Source organism: Propithecus coquereli, unplaced genomic scaffold, assembly GCF_000956105.1.
Source record: "Propithecus coquereli isolate 6110/MARCELLA unplaced genomic scaffold, Pcoq_1.0 Scaffold1, whole genome shotgun sequence".
In the NCBI taxonomy this organism is placed as follows: domain Eukaryota; kingdom Metazoa; phylum Chordata; class Mammalia; order Primates; family Indriidae; genus Propithecus; species Propithecus coquereli.
In genome coordinates, this window is record NW_012133857.1 from 10,746,753 (window position 1) to 10,763,933 (window position 17,181).

The 17,181-nt window shown below is 51.4% G+C and overlaps 1 protein-coding gene across 5 annotated transcripts; it reads right to left on the reverse strand.

Annotated features, from left to right (window-relative positions):
* Positions 1-338: 338 nt before the first annotated feature.
* On the reverse strand, positions 339-16,931 carry CSPG5 (chondroitin sulfate proteoglycan 5 (neuroglycan C)). Of its 5 annotated transcripts, none has more exons than XM_012647687.1 (5): positions 16,562-16,931; positions 13,542-14,637; positions 10,224-10,412; positions 8,241-8,316; positions 339-855 (listed from the first exon to the last, which is right to left on the reverse strand). In XM_012647687.1, the coding sequence occupies exons 2-5, from the start codon at positions 14,315-14,317 to the stop codon at positions 694-696; spliced, it is 1,203 nt and encodes a 400-aa protein (XP_012503141.1). In that variant the 5' UTR covers positions 14,318-14,637; positions 16,562-16,931; the 3' UTR covers positions 339-693. The 5 variants fall into 5 exon arrangements, with proteins under 5 accessions (XP_012503141.1, XP_012503065.1, XP_012502914.1 ...); XM_012647611.1 differs by having other exon boundaries at positions 8,160-8,316; XM_012647460.1 differs by lacking the exon at positions 16,562-16,931 and adding an exon at positions 15,284-15,547.
* Between the last annotated feature and the right edge of the window lie 250 nt (positions 16,932-17,181).

Consider the following 17,181-nt stretch of genomic DNA (forward strand, 5'->3'; position numbering starts at 1 on the left):
ATCTCTCTCTGTCCACATGCACACACAGAAAAGGCCACATAAGGATGCAGTGAGAAGGGGACCATTTGCAAGCTAGGAAGAGAGGCCACACCAGAAACCAGCCCTGCTAGCATGCTGATCTTGGACTTCCAGCCTCCAGAGCTGGGAGAAAATAACTTTCTGTTGTTTAAGCCCCTAGTCCGTAGTATTTTGTTATGGCGGCTGGACCAGACTAATATGCAGACCATTTCTGAGATTTCAAACATGTTTAAATACACACGTCAACGAAAGTAAGAATTCAACCCACACCGATAAGAATGGGTAGGGAGTGCACACAATGACATTAAGAAAATCAATAGCTTTTTAAAAAGTTTTATTTCAAGAACTTTTTTTTTTTACTGGTATTTCAAAAAAAGGTGGGTCAAAGTACAAAAAAAAAGTCAGTTGAATAACAGCACGGGTTTAGAAATCATAGCAGCAGAAGCAATGTACAGACAGCACAGACAAAACAATCCAAGGTATGCAATCCTGTTCAGTTTCTTTGCTTATTTTAAGTATTTTTTTGCCTCCTGTACAAAATACATCAAAGCATGCCATGAGATCAGAAAAAGAAAAAAGTTTAACAAATGGTTACAAGAAACAGACTCTGTACAAGAGGAGATAATGTTTCTTCCCACTACCCCCCACCCCCATGTCCCCTCTTCTTGCTCTGCTTTAGGTTAAATTATTCTGAAGACAGTTCACCTCCAAGTCAGCCTGGTCACCTTTGCCACCCTCGAGTTTGGGCGACATGGAGTTCTGGATGTTAAATGACTCCTCCTCTTTCAGGCAGGACTTGAGAGCTTCCTGGATTTTGTGTGGAGCACTAGGATCATCCTGGAAGAGGAAGAAAGTTGGGGGGAGGAGACAGTGTGTAGAGCCATCAAATAACCTCAGATTGTTCTATCTGGCTGAAAGAAGCATAATTGAGAAAAAGAAAAAGCTCTAGGACTTGAATGAACCCAAAGTCGCCAGAGCAACTCATTAGCACTACTTTTTAGGAAAGCCATCCTAAAAGCAATGGCCAGGTGTAGATGAAAACTTGACAGGTAATCAGGTCACAAATACCTTTAATTTGGGCCAGTCCAGGGTTTTCTTTTGGGCAGAGATCGGGAGACATTGTCCCTTTTAATACTTGGCCCAGGTGCCTCTAAAGTCTCAGGTGTAGCTGTGCTCTGCTCCGCCTGCTGGGCCCTGCCTTCCTCTGGCCCTCTGCCCTGTTGAGTTCTGCTTTCACAAAAACATCTCGGTCTGGGAACCGGTCAATGTGTACAGCGAGTGGGGCACACACAGGATTACAGTCAGCTACAGAGCTGCTCCTGGCAAAGTCAGGGCCCCTTTCCCCACAGCAAAAATATGTCCTCTGCCTAGAGGCCAAAGATGTGTGAGCCTCTCACCGTCAGAACCGTTCCTACCAAGAGATGCTAACTGAAACGGTCTGCCCTCAATCCCAGCCTGAATCTGGCTGCCTCGGTGGCCTGCCACATTCTGCCTCAGATGATAGTCATGCTGCTGGTTCATGACCACTCTGACGTGCGCCTGTGTCCTCCTGCCCATCCCTCTATATGTCCTGCAGCCCTCTGACAAGCTCCCGAGCCCGAACTGGATTTGCCTGTTAAGGGTTTTCAGGAAGTCCACACCACCCACAGTTCTCAACTCCACACTCTGCACATTCAGAGAACTTCTGTGGCAAATCCTGCCTGCCTCTTTTCCTTCAGGGCCACCTGAAGGAAAAGATTATACCCAGATTATACCCAGTGTGACTCAGTGGGCCTCGGTTCCTTCTCTGGTGCCCCAAGTAGCTGTTGTAAGTGCCCAGAACTCTGCTGATCAAAAAGGTTGTGTAACTACCCAGGCAGACTCACGGGCGGCAAGAAGGTAGGGAATGTCCCAATCTGACCAGCTAGCTTAGACCACTCCTGCTGTAACCACTATCAAAATTCAAGATAACCAGCATGCTCAAGAACCAGGGCATTCTCCAAAAAACTTGGGTGAGCTCTTGTCTGTGCCTATATTAGTTTGGCTCGTATCAGTACTAGGTTAGGGTAGCGATGGGTTGGGAAGAAAGTCGGGATAGGCCCCAGGCTTTCTGTGGTGCCTGTACATATAGGACATTAGGGTGTTTGCAAGTCCCGTGTATGGAAATCACTGCCACCTGTCGGCTGCCCTCAGCCTCACTTGTGCTTTTCTAGAGGCCCAGACTGAGTAGAGCGATTTAATAGAGTTTCAAAAACTTCAGACAACAGAGGAGCACATGTTCCTCGTCTGCAACGAGACAAGAACAAGAGGAAATCGACTTCATAGAGTACGGAGGCAGACTGCAGGCAAGGCGGTTGCGCACAGCACGCACGGGCACTTGATACCGTCAACCACTGCTTGGAGACAGTCAGAAAATACTGTGCTGTGACATAAACCTAAATGTGCTGAGATGGAAAGATCTCCATGATACATTAATTGAAAAAAAGTAAGGAACAGAACATATGTATAGCAAAATCCTATTTATGTTTAAAATACATAGGTTGGCCGGGCGCGGTGGCTCACACCTGTAATCCTAGCACTCTGGGAGGCCGAGGCGGGAAGATCGCTCAAGGTCAGGAGTTCAAGACCAGCCTGAGCAAGAGTGAGACCCCATCTCTACTAAAAATAGAAAGAAATTAGCTAGACAACTAAAAATATATAGAAAAAATTAGCCAGGCATAGTGGCGCATGCCTGTAGTCCCAGCTACTCGGGAGGCTGAGGCAGAAGGATTGCTTGAGCCCAGGAGTTTGAGGTTGCTGTGAGCTAGGGTGACAGCATGGCACTCTAGCCCAGGCGACAGAGCAAGACTCTGTCTCAAAAATAAATAAATAAAAATAAAATAAAATATATAGGTATAGGTATGTATATATACACCCCCCATGCACATGTGCTTTATGGAAAGGGAGGTGGGCTAAGGTAGACCTGCACTTTTTATTTTGTACTATTCTGCACTGTTTGGGGATGACCCTGGGCATGAAAGCTTGAGACGCAAGCCATTAAAGATGTCCTGGGGGCCAGGCACAGTGGCTCATGCCTGTAATTCCAGCAACTTGGGAGGCTGAGGCAGGAGGATAACTTGATGCCAGAAGCTCAAGACCAGCCTGGGCAACATAGTGAGACCCCATCTCTAAAAAAAAAAAAAAAAAAAAGATCCTGGGTAGGAGGGACTTTGAATCACACCAATATCTAGAATAAGACAAAGGACCTATACTCCACCTCTCCTCCTATAAGGATACAACTTGCTTTCATGTTTTTCAAGGTAACTTTCCCCACCCTCACCTGCTATATCAGGAACATTCTTATAGTATGAGGAAAAGTGGATTAAGTGACTCCTTACAGATCTGGGCCTCAGAGCTGTGATGCCATGAAGGTGGGGCCCAAGTTAAACCTGACCCCTTGAGGGCTCATGGGATTTGGACAGTTGAGAAAACTGCCTTCTGGGCCAAGGGGTGGGAGAAGCATGTGCTAAGAGCAAGAAACAGAGGTACCCAAACAGTGCAAGTAGACAAGCTGAGTGCCTCCCACAGACAGAACAAGTGAGGCAGTGTCTGAACCAAGATGGAGCTCCTCCTAAGCTAAGTGTTTCCTCAAGAACTTGATCCTCTGAAGCCTAGGGTTGCTGAATCCCACAGCAGAAAGCCCATCTGCCTTTGACTTGGCAGAAGCATCCCATCCCAAGGGAGCTGGACTGACATCTGGCGTAATCCTGGGGACCATGTCCCCCCCCCATCCCAGCATTCTGCCTCAGCCACATGGGCAGCCTTTGGCCCAGAGACCCCCACCTGTCCAGATGCAAACCTCTCTCAGAAGGGGGCAGGCAGTCAGTGCTTTACCAAACGCATGCGAAAGCAGAGTCTGGAAAGAAAGATTTAAATAGGGAAAGAAAGCACTGAGACACTATGGAGAAATCCTTAGAATAAACTGAAATCCTGGAAGGTCTTAGGATGATGCACATTACCCGAGTTGCCTCGACAGCACCGTTCTGAGGACCGACAGGGCAGCTCTGTGTGTGGGCGGTCCGCTCTGGGTTTCAGGTGGCTTCATTCATACGGCACACCTGGAGTGTGTCCAGTTCCTACACACTCACCGTGCGTCCTGATGTTCCCTTTCCAGGCTGGCTCAGCTACACAAACGACTCACCCAGACTCAGCCCATGGCCCACGGCTACACAGCCTCACTCACGTCAGTCCCAGAGGACACCGACTGGAGCAGCAGAGGGAGGGAAGGAGATGCCACTGGCACAGATACCAGCAACTGACCTGTCCCCCGCCAGACTCAAAGCAGTAGCTTTTTTTTAACTGAAATCTTTTCAGAGAGTGGCTGGTAGAGATTATTGCAATGGGGTAGGAAAATGACCTCTTCAATCTAATTTACTTATATAAAAGAAATAACCCCTCTACTAAAATAAATAGAACTTTCCAAAATTTTCGGGACCATCGATACCAACAAGGAGTTTGAGGGGCGCAGGGAGGGCTGGGGAGTGACTGGACAGCAGGCTGGGCTCTGATGCCCCTTGTCGCTCCCTTGGCTCACCTGGAGGCTTTCTCACTTTCATCCTGCTGCAGCGCCACGTGCAAGCAGTCAGTGTGGTGGCTAGAGTGAGCAGCAGGGCTTCACTTCACAGCAAAGTGGCAACCGTCTTAATCGGCAATGCCCACAAGATCTTGAATGTGACTAAGTCTGACTTTTGGGCTAGATGGAGGGAATTAGAGATGAAGGTAGAAAATCTACCAGTACATGCCCTGTTGGACAGAAGAGCTGTCCCCTCACACCCACAGTGCTTTCAGAGAGGAGAGGATGATGTCCCCTTGGCCACAAGCTGAGAGAAGGACACCAGCCTCAAGACCCAAGAAGAGCTAGGAGACCCCAAAGGCTGGTCTTGCTGCTTCCCTTCGGGATGGTCTGAGTGCGGCCCAGGAAACCCCCAGCCCCCAGGCAGAGCCCACCATTGCCAATTACCCTGCTCTGCTTTCAAGTCTTGCCACATTCTTTTCTTTTTAAAGACAGGGTCTCACTCTGTCACCCAGGCTGAAGTGCAGTGATGCAATCATAGCTCACTGTAACCTCAAACTTCTGGGCTCAAGCAATCCTCCTGCCTCAGCCTCCCGAGTAGCTGGGACTACAGGTATACAACACCATGTCTGGCTAATTTTCCTATTTTTTGTAGAGACAGGATCTTGCTCTTGCTCAGGCTGGTCCTGAAATCCTGGCCTCAAGTAATCCTCCCACCTCGGCCTCCCAAAGTGCTAGGATTACAAGCATGAGCCACTGCACATGCCCTGTTTTTTTAAAAAAAATTTTGTAGAGACGGGGTCTCACTATGTTGCCCAGGCTGGTCTTGACTCCTGGCCTTAAAATATGCTCCTGCCTTGGCCTCCCAAAGTGCTGGTATTACAGGCATGAATCACTGCACCCAGCCAAGGCTTGCCATATTCTGAACACAGGGCCAGGGTAACTTTCATGTACAAATGCCTCTGTTTCCATAAGGCTGAGTCAGCCAAGAACAGAAAACCTTTGCATTGGTTCATGCAACCAAGCCCTCCAATAGGAGCCATTCTCTCTCTCTCTTTTTTTTTCTATAGAGAGGGGGTCTTGCTCCTGCTCAGGCTTGGTCTTGAACTCCTGACCTCATGCAATCCTCCTGCCTTGGCCTCCCAGAGTGCTAGGATTACAGGCGTGAGCCACCATGCCTAGCCAATAGGAGCCATTCTCTTTCCTCCCTCTTTGCAAAGGGAAAGGTGTCTGTAGCGGCAGTACCAGAGATGCCTGGGTCAGAAACTTCCCTAGGGACCCTTGCCCTCTGTCAGGCAGAGTGGTAGGAGGAACTGACTATGGACAATGAACACGCTGACCTGCTGCCCCAAGCGTACAAAATGATAGACCCGACAATGGAACCGAGAGGACCTGCGCAGGCCATCATTCACTAGTACCCAATAATTACTGACTGAATGCCATTACTGTGAGGGTCTGGATAATGTGCTCCCCAAGTGGAGCAAGTCTCTGTCCAGCCCTCAAGCCACCTGTACCCTGTTGGTTGGTTAATGTGGTATCGATCTTAAAGTTTATAAGCCATCTTGTTTCCTTGGTTACACTACTCATTTTGAACTTACTAATATTTTAGTGTATATCAAATGAAAGAATCAGTTCTTTTTCTACCCTTTATATCAAAGACTAAAAAAAATCATCCTAAGTTTACCTCTTTCATTTCATATTTAAAATTAACCCCTTTACTCCTCCTCCAGCAGGCCAATTTTTCCGATTCTGGGGTATTATAAATAAAGCCACATTTACTCTTATTTTCTTCTATTTTGGGGGCTATAGTTTCCCTGTCTATAAAAAGAAGACAATGGTCTCAATCTGTGCTGTCGAATATGATAGCACTAGCTACAATTCCAGAGCTCTATAGCCACATGTGGCTAGTGGCTGTTGTAGTGGACAGTGCAGATATAGAACATTTCTATCTCACAGAAAGTTCCACTGGCAGCACTGGTATAGATTGTTAAGACTCCTATAAGCTCTGATACTCTGTGGTCCATTATTTCAAAGAACTTCAAAAATTCTGATTGATTGATTGAGACAGGGTCTCACTTTGTCACTATGGCTAGAGTGCAGTGTTGTCATCATAGCTCACAGCAACCTCAACTCCTGGGCTCAAGCGATCCTCCTGCCTCAGCCACCTGAGTGGCTGGGACTACAGGTGTGCCACCACGCCTGGCTAACTTTTCTACTTTTAGTAGAGACAGGGTCTTGCTGTTGCTCAGGCTGGTCTTGAACTCCTGACATCAAGCAATCCTCTTGGCCTGGCCAGAGTACTCGGATTATAGGTGTGAGCCACCGCACCTGGCGAATTTTTTTTTTTTTTTTTTTTGAGACAGAGTCTCACCCTGTTGCCCTGGCTAGAGTGAGTGCCGTGGCATTAGCCTAGCTCACAGCAACCTCAAACTCCTGGGCTCAAGTGATCCTACTGCCTCGGCCTCCTGAGTAGTTGGGACTACAGGCATGTGCCACCATGCCCGGCTAATTTTTTCTATATATTTTTAGTTGTCTGATTAATTTCTTTCTATTTTTAGTAGAGACGGGGTCTCGCTCTTGCTCAGGCTGGTCTCGAACTCCTGAGCTCAAACAATCCGCCCGCCTTGGCCTCCCAGAGTGCTAGGATTACAGGCGTGAGCCACCGTGCCCGGTCCATGGCTAATTTTTATATTTTTTTGTGGAGACAGGGTCTTGCTCTTGCTCAGACTAGTCTCGAACTCCTGTCCTCAAGCAACGGTCCCGTCTCGGCCTCCCAAAGTGCTACGATTACAGGCGTGAGCTGTCATTCCCAGCCAAAATTTCCTCTTAAATTCCATTGTTTCAGTCTGAAGGGTCTCAGTTTAGCTCCCTTATCTGTGTAATAATCTGTGTAATAATGCATTTACCTTTAGCTATGGAGCCTGAATTATGGGCAGAAATTTTGGATTTGGATGTGACATGATTTGGGGCTCGGATAGTTTCTGCTGTCTTTTCAAAATTCTGACAGTACCTAGCATTTTACAGGTCAGGCTGATGCAAGCAACACGCTAGGCCAGGGTCTTCAGAAAACATTCTATTGGGACTTTTTATTGGGTTTAAAACTGATATTTATGAACCCATTGTCCTAAGAACAGCATAACTCCTAGACTTCTGGTTCTACCAGTGTTTTATGCTCACCTTGGCCCTAACTAGTTGTGTATAAGCCTGCCAGTTCTTAGGGCCCTCAAATAGCATCAAGGGCCCAGAGGTTTTTCTATTCATCCCAATGAGCAACCACTATTTGCTTCACTGACCATCAGGAAACTCCCCAGCAGTGAAAGCAGAACCTTTCTCCTTGATACGGAAAATAAAAGACAATAATTAGACTTCTAAAGTACAGATGAAGCTAAAAATCATAAGTCATCCTAGAAAAAAAGTCTTCTCTACTACCTATGTCTCTGCTTGTCAAAGAAGTAATATCCCATCAGGGCTATTCCCACCTTCACCACCCCACCCAGTTGCCCTAAGCTGACCTACAGAGCTCTCTAGAGATTTCACACTCGGACGCAGACCCAAGACATGGGCCAGGGACCAAAGCATGCATAAGGGAGAGGTGAAGAAGACAAGTTACCTGACAGATAACGTTATCATAGTGAGCCAAGGCACGGGCATGGGGGGAGGAGGTACGGGGAGTGGTGCAAAGTTTCCTTACATTTGGGTGAGAGCCCTCGGCAATGGTGGAGAGGGAGAAGTTATCGTTGTGGAGCTCAGATGGGGTCCGGAATTTGCTGGTTAGGACAGGAGAGAGAAGGTAAAATGTAAGTGAAATGATCGCGGCAGAACATGGCAACAGCAGTAACACTTCAACTTCATGGGTCACATACTGTATTTTATCAAATGGCAGGGATTGTAATGAGATGCACCATTATTTGATGGACCATTAAAAAAAAAATTCTGCCACTTAAACCATGATCCAATACTTTCTTATCACCTAGAGTTTTTCTTACACACTTGAAGTAGCTCATTTGACTTTAGATAAGGAACCGACAATGATATGAGCAGCGATGACCATGTTTGTGCATGCCAGCAATGACAACTACATCATGACTACCATCTGGCCAACAGTGATTACAGCCAGGACGGTAAGACACTATCCAATTTCAGAGATGTTAATATGTGGGGGGAAAAGGTGTATCTTAGAATCGATCAATTACAGCAGTATCTGTAGCACCCCGGGCACATGTAGCATCATCAGAGCAGTAACCAGGCTAGGGAAAGAAAGATGGTATGTGGAGAAACGAGGGAGCCATGCTCTGCAAAAAACATGGGTCTGGCTAAAGGACGAAGACTAGAACTAGGATGTTCTAGCCACAGCTCTTGCTTCTCCAGTGCCTTGGCAGTTGCTCCTCTCTCTCCCCATCCTCATCAGCAGCTGCCTTGATTTAGGTGGTCCCATCCCCCACCCCCTGCCCACCCCTGCTCACCCACCCCCCTTGGCATAGCCAGGGGTCCTGGTTTGTGTCTCTCCAGCGTGATCACGTGCAGGGATACAGCCGCCTCAATGCACAGGCACAATGGAGAGGCCCTTCCAGCCCTGCAGCGGTTAGCTGAAAGGCTGCTGGGAGCTGCTGGCATCTGCGCATTGCATGAGTCTACCCAGCAAAGGAGCAACAGATGGTGTTTTGTCCTTTTCCCAGGACCCAGGGAAAGTCCTTCAGTCACATTCTCTAGAGGGAGTCTCAGGTCAGGGAGAGGGGGATTAATGGGGCAACAGGGTGAAAGGGAAGTGGGGGCAGTTCTGCATAAATTGTCTCTGGGGTCTCAAGGAAGCTGCACTCCAATCTTCTCCCTCTGTGACTCCTGTGACACTTCACAAGGGCGTTTTACTTTGCTTAGTGATAACAATGATTCTCTCATAGTGAATAAGGTCACACTCGAGAGTTCAAGGCATGGACTTGAAGGTAAAGGCATGTTTCTCACATGCGCATCAAAGTCACTGCTCTCCGAAGGGAAGAGCTGCAATGAAATTCTATATCCCATGTGGTCCTTAAATTCCACAGTAGAGGAAGTTAACCCCAGTCCCCCATTCCCCCACCAAATTCCACGCAGAAGAGGTAAAAAGGGTTTCCTTAAGTTCCTTGCACTTCTGTTTGGACCAAGGATTGACTGGCTTTTAAAAAGCAACGCAGTGTGCTGCTAGACCCTTTCTCCTCAGCGTTCACTGAGGAGGAGCTGGTACTGGGTGGCAGCAGATTTGAAGGAGATGGAGTTACTCCATGTGGACTTGTGAGTGAATCCTCACACTGGCCACTGGCTGTCAAAGACCAGGGAGGAAGGTGCGTCAGGCGGGGTGGGCAGACTTAGAGCAGTAACTCACATGGGCACTAGAGTGGGAGTTGCTATAGGCCGGCTGCCTTTTCTTTAAGTACCCTCTATCCTGGGGCAGGGCTGTTGGGAATCTTGCTAGCTAGCTCGCTGCAGTGCGCCCTGGGGGCTTCACCTCTGCTGCAATTCCAGCACATTCTACGTAGGAATGGATGAACTTGGGTGAGTCTTCAGCATGGACAAAACAGCTAGGGATGAAGAGCAGGTGCCAGAACTCTCATGGCAAAGTCCCCGGATCACATGGAGGAGTGTAGCAGGGTCAGGGGTCGGGGTGCCCCCGATCAAATGAGGCTGGGTGACATAGACTCACTTGGTCCTACGCAGCTTGGTATTCTCTGTCTTGAGCAGATAGAGCTTCTTGGCGAAGAACACCGTCATCATGAAAAGCAGGAGCAGTACGAGGGCGGCCGAGCCGACGGCCACGCACATCACCTGGAAGTCAGTTATGATGGACTCACAGCGCATCCCCTTGTGCCAGATGTAGTCCTGCGTGTTGCACCTGCAGCAGCGACATGGAGAGACAGAGGCAATGGAGCAGGCAGCCACCTCCACAGCAAGGGCCTGGGCCCTGACCCCAACACGTATCTCAACAGCCTGTTCCTATGGCTGCGTGAGGAACCGTAATGCCCCAAATCTGCACAGACCTCACCGCCGGCATTACAGCCTCATCTCTACAACCACCCTATGAAGTGGGCCAGGCAGCTCGGAGGTCTGTGATACAAATGAGGTAACCACGGTGCAGAGAAACTGAGTAAACTGGTCAAAGTGATGTGACTGCTAAGTGACCGAGGAGGGAACTTCTACTGTACAGCCTCAATGAGGACAATCACAGAATTCTCTCAGGCCTCTCCCTGCCCTGGGCTCCGGGTGAAAGAAAGATGACAAACATGACAAATTAGAGCTATGGCTACAAAGTGCTAGGATCTACCCTGCACATGAAAACTCGTCTTGTTGCTTTGTAGTCCCATCTAGTTCACGTGGCTAACCAGACGCTGAAAAATAAGAAAGCGACAGACAAGGACAAACACAAAAAGATGGATGTATATTCTCCTCCTACCTCTGTGGCCCCCAAAGCTTCCTGTTCTATGACTATGAGAACTGTCATGCAGACATAGTGAGAATCAACCCTCTGGGTGGGTTTTAGTCCTTTTGTTGAGTGACTTTCTCCTGCCCTTGGGGACATTCCCAGGCTCCAACTCTTCCAATGACATTGCTGTTTCCATGGGAACCAGCCTGCTTCAAAGAGGAGAGATGTGGAAGGATACAGAGGCAGGCAAAGGAGAGAGGACATGAACCTCAGGGTGAATCACAGACAAGAGAAAGGGGCCCAGAAATGGGGAAATTATGCACCAGAGAATTGCTACTCCACATCCAGAATAGGGTGGGGAGACACGGCTAACTAGGAATTCTTCTTTGTTTTCCAACTGGACCTCTGCAGTAATGGGGAGGCTATCTGTTTGAGGTTGCCAGGAAATGCAGACCCCTTTAAGTGGGGCCCTCCAACCCAGTATTCTAGAGAAGTTCCGCCACAGCTCTGATTGTTTCCCTGCAGTGGGTCAGGGTGACAGAGACAAAGGCACGCTGCAGTCTGCAACTAAAGGCTCAGCAGTCTCCTGTGAGTGGAATGCGAAAATAGTTTTCGAGCCATGGCCAGGCTTTGGGTATACATAGGCAGGGGAGGAATCTGGTAGGGAGGCCTAAGTGTGATCCTGGGATGGACGCTAAGCAAGGGGAACTGGAGTAGACATGTGGAGAAGCCCTTCTGAGGCAGTGACAGACTGGTGGACCCACAACCGGTAAAGCCATGTAGCTTAGTGAGGAGGACAATCCTACTCTTCTACCCAGGAATTTTCTGGGAGTTCTGGGAGATTCTGGGAACTTTTATATCTCTCCAGGGACAGTAAGGGCTCCAAATTTTATACTCTTATGGGGATCTCACTTTGAAGGTGAAAATTCCAGACCTCCAATGGATGAAAGATGATGATTTTGTACAGACATCCCACAGGCTGAAATCATCACTACAGTCCCCCAAAACTAAAGTTTGAGGAGCAAAATCACAGCATTTTCCCATATTTCTGGCAGCCCTTAACCAACTGGCAAGGCCTTATTTCCAGAATTTCTTAATCATAGTCCCTCCTCTTGGCAATGGCTGGATAACCATCCAGAACTGTATGGTCACATCCTCTGAGTGACCCTAACGTCATGATCATTTATAGAAAAGAACTTCATAGAAAGAAACTGGAACACAGGCTTGAATGCCAAGGGCACAATATTCATTGCTTTCTATGTTATTCTCCTATCAGAACATCAAAACCTAAGGAACTTGAATTCTTCATATACCTCCAAAACGGACAATAAAAAGAAGCATTGAGAATGACACTTTAAAAGGAGACACCCCAATAAGAGAAATGCTCCGCATAGGACCAATGGAAAAGGCCTAAAGAGAGTCTGAGGGCTCCGCTCCACTTCTAGGGCCTGTGAAGGATGGAGACACACAAACTACCCACATCACCCTGACTTGTGATTCTTCCAGAATAAGGTGGCAAGCTCTCTAGCAAGTTAAATACCTCACCGTGAGGCAGTGCCCAAGAGCGAGGCAATTGGGGTAATTATTGAAGAGGTATGGGATGATAGCTGCAGACAATGTCTTTAGGGACACTAAACTCTCTGAGCCCTTAAAAGTATTATGGACTTGGTATCCCAAGGCAAACAAACATCAAGGTAGAGAAAAAAGCCACCACCCAACATCAAGAAACAACCCCCACATCTGCAACGTGAGGAAAGATTCTCGGCTTGACTTTACCTGCCCGAGTAGTTGCTCTTCTGGGTCTGTTCCCAAGAAGGTCCTCACTTTGACTTCACATCCCCTTCAGGGAGACTGGGCCCTCCGCCCACCATGCACGTGGTGGGCATGTTCAGCAGCTACGTTTATCCTCCAGAGCAGGTTTATGGGCCTACCCTTTTTATTAGTGCAGCCAGTGCTCTCCACCAAAAACTCCTCAAACCAGCAAAGGCCTCTTTCCAAAACCCTTAGAGAAGTCGCTTCATTGTGCCTTTATAGTTGAGTGTTTTGGTTAAGGACATGGCACTTAGAGGAAATACAAAATCTTATTTCTGGGGACCTCTCCTAGTGATGAGATCACAGGAAGTACATTTAAAGAAATAATTCTGTAGAAGCCTGAGCAAGTATTTCTGGAGTTGGGATCCTGTGATGTATAACCTCTTGGAAGCTGTGCCTGTCCCATCCCTCCTTTGGCTGCTGAGTGTGCCTCACTCACACTATTCAGGACCTTTTTTTTTTCAGACAGGGTTTCGCTCTGTTGCCCAGGCTGGAGTGTAGAGGCATGATCATGGCTCATAGCAACCTCAAACTCCTAGGCTCAAGTGATCCTCCTGCCTCAGCCTTCCAAGTATCTGGAACTATAGGCATGCATTACCACGCCCTGCTAATTTTTCTATTTTTTGTGGAGATGGCGTCTTGCTGTGCTGCCCAGGCTGGCTTTGAACTCCTGTCAAGTGATCCTCCTGCCTCAGCCTCCCAAAGTGTTGGGATTACAGACGTGAACCACCGCACCTGGCCTGGGCCCTCTTTTACAAGCCCCTGTGCACCTGCTTGCCACACACTTACCTGCAGAAGGCCCCTATGTTCTCCACCAGGTAACACTGCCCACCATTGTGACAGTAACTTGGGAAGAGGTCACACACTGACCGGCAGGAGCCATTATGCCGCACAAAGCCACTGCGGCACTCAGTGCCATTTTCGCTTGAGGCCAGGTCCTTGCCTGACTCTCCTGGGCGGGGCCTGAGGGCGATGCTGCTTCCAGGGACCAACCCCAGAGTATGCTGTGGGGGAACAGCATGCCACTGGTTGGTGGGCTGACCTGTCCCAGGCCCCAGACCAGGCTTCCGAGTGGGCACTAGAAGGTCATTTTCATCTTCCAGGTCTCCGCCTCCCACTGCATCTTTGTCATCCTCCTCTTCCTCCTCTTCATCCAAGTCATCATAAAAGGATGTGGTAGGGTAGAAATCAGATTCATCAAAGGGGGTGAAGTCATCATATAAGTCAAGCAGGCTCCAAGAAGGGGTCTCTCCCTCAGTATCAGGGTGGTTCTCTGAGGTTCCTGGTGACCCCGGGAAGCTCCCCAGGTCTGCGCCACGACCCTCACCATCCAATCCTTCGAAGTAGTCGATGTCAATTATATCTGATGCTGGGTGGGGGTCCAGTGTGCCCTGAAAAGGGTAAGTTGGCTCTGGCCCTTGAGGCTCAGGTGTGCTGCCTCCCAGGTTCAGCCAAACCTCCAAGGGGCTCTCCTTGGGGAGTTCAGAAGCTGGGCTCAGCTTGTCGTCGGGGATTGGGGAGGGTGGTCCACTGGCTTCTGTAGCCTCGGGGATGTCGGGGGGCATTGACGACTGCCCAAGGGCCTCGTCGGGAGCCTGGAGTGTAGCTGGAAGGGCCTGGGCATCGCCGCTGCCCGCCTCTGCGGTCACTCCACCCAGGCCTGGGCTGTCAGCCTCTAGCCAGGTGGTGCCGGTCACTGCAGCTGACGTCTGCAGCGCCTCCTCTGGGCCCACAATGGCCAGCTCGCCGCCCGGCGCCGTCCACGAGGTCTCATCTTCCCCAGCTGCTGGCAGGGCGGCCTCCTGTGTGTCGTTGGCACGTGGCTCCCATGCCAGGCCACTCTTCACCAGCTCTTCGGCCTCTACGGCGCTGCCCGTCTCGCGCGCTGTGGGAGGGAGGGCGAGGGGCGGACCGTCAGGGGGCGCGCCTGGGAGGGCCCTTGAGACCCACCCCGCGCCCGCCACTGTTCGCTCCCCTAGGCCCGGGAAAACCCTAGGCAGCTGCTGCCGTGTTGCCCAAGGCCACGCCCCACTTTACGCTCTGTTCCTGAGTCCACCCCCCAAGCCAAGGATCACACCCAGGCCAATGTTTCCCGGCTCGAGCCCCGCCCCAGACTTGACCTGGAGTCTGAAGGACTAGGCCAGGGCGGCCCCCAACTCAGGCCCATCCAGAAGTCTTGCTATTAGGGCTCGGCCTTGAACAAGCATCCACAGGCGTCCCGCCATCACCTCCAGGTCCCGCCCTGAAGTCTCACCCTCCGGCCCCGCCCCTCCTCAAGCCCCGCCCACCCAGGCCCCTCCCCCAGCCCGCACCGCATCCCGCGTGCCAGGGTCGGGGCTGCCCCCCACCTTTCTGCTCCCCCACAGCCCCCACCTTCTTCTGGGCCCCTTCCCTTGGGCCCGCTACGAGCAAGGCGGTGCCCCGCCCCCTTGCCACAGGTCGCGGACTCCACCTGTACCTGAAGCCAGCGGCACCTCGGCCCAGGGTGGGGCACGAGGGTTTCTGGGGTCCCGGTCGCAGTCGATACCTACCCGGCACAGCCCCAGTGGCGAGGACCAGCATGGCCCCCAGAAGCAGCAGCAGTGGCGGCGGTCCCCGGCCCGGGCCCCCACCCCCGGTTCGGCCCATGGCAAGGCGCCCTGACCGCTGTCCGCGGTCCGCTCGGCTGGCTGCGCCCTCGGCTCGCCCAGCCGCGGCGCCTCCCACCCGTGCTGCAGGCGCCTCAGCCCACGATGGGCAGCGCGAGGAGCCGCATGCCGCCGCCACCGTCCGCCGCTGTCCCCGGCGCGCGGCGCCTCCCCGCCTCCCGCGCCGCCGCTGCAGCCGCGCTCAGCGCCGCCCTCACCCCGCCCGCCGCGCCCGCCCCGCCGCACGTAGCCGCCTGCCAGGGGGACTGGCAGACCCCTCGCTCGGGACGCGGCGACAAACGGAAGTGGAGCGCGCGGGGTCAGGCGCACAGCGCCGCGCGTGGCGTTAGCCGACAGGTGCACGGGCGGGAGACCTGCAGGGCGGGGCCACGGTCCCGCCCCCCCATCACCCCCACCCCGGTGAAGAGGCGGCACGGGGCCCCGACGCCAGAGGAACCCACCCGCATGCGGTGAGCACGGAGGCGGGGACGTCGCGGGCTCGGGACACCCGCAGGCTCGGGGCGGAGCTCGGAAGAGCCGCAGGGGGCGGAAGCCCGAGCCCCCACCATGGAAATAAGCCAGGCCCGGGGCGCACGGAGCCTCTCGGATTTCTGCACCAACCCTGTGTTCAAGGCGGGGAAGGTTCTCGGGGAGGTCTCCGGGTCCCCACGAGACAAGGGCGGGCGTTGGCAGAGCTTGGCAAGGGAGCCAAGCCGACGGCCCAGGCTCTAATCGGCTCAGACCTAAGCCGTTAGCAGCCAAAGCCACTAGCCCAGATCTCGCACAGCCAGGCCCGCCAGAATGCATCCGTGGGGTGAGGGACGAGACCCTCCCTGGGACTGGGCTACCTCACTTTCCTTTTAGCCTCCTCGGAGCAGTCTGAGTGGCCTTTAATCTCAGTGTCTTACTCCCTCCCCAGGACACAGCGTCACCCAGGTGTCCCGGGCCACCAATACTCAAGTTGCTGCGTAGACCAAAGAGACCTAGCTCTCCACCCAAGCACATATGGACGCTGGGCCAGGTGTTAGAGTGGTCAGCGGGCCCTGTTCACCGCTCACTGCTCACAGGACGGCTCAGGACCACTCACCTCCAGAGGCATGCTTGGTGGGGAGGCAGAGCTGCATCCTAGCTACCTACTTTATCCTCCCAAACCGACTATTTACCTCATGATGTGTTACTGACCCAAATGATGACATTCAGGGTCTCAGCCCAAGGAGATGAGGAAACTCTGGTATTTGAGAGATGCTCAAATTTCTGTCCTAGAGGACCAAATGGGTGACCAAAATGGAGATTCCTTCTCCTAATCTGTCCTATTCCTGTCTCCAGATGGGGTTGCCTTGATTCAAGGCCTCAGTTTCCCTCAGAACTGAGGCAGTAGCCTATTTGCCCCGCCTAGTGTTCCTTCCCCTTCTGGGCCTGCCTGGCAAACTCCTTCTGCAGAAAAAACTCAGTTCCTATCACCTCCTCCAAGAAGTCTTTTCAGCCCGCCTCAAGCAGTTAGACACTTACGCTCTGATCTCATCCTCTGTCCACAGTAGTTCCCCACTGGACTGCAAGGCACTTGAGTGCACAGGGCCAGGCACAAAGGGAGGCTCCACAAGAAATGAGTGAATAGCAACCATCCACACCCACCCCAGAGCAGTGGATCTGGAGCTCCCTGCCAAAGGGGCTTTCTTCCTGAGCCTCTTTCCATGGGTTCATGTTGCCTCCAGGGACAAGTAAAACACATTTGAAATACAACCTTCTCTAAGGGCCAGGTAGGGCTTTGCATTCACCTGTTGGCCACAGAGGCACCAACACAC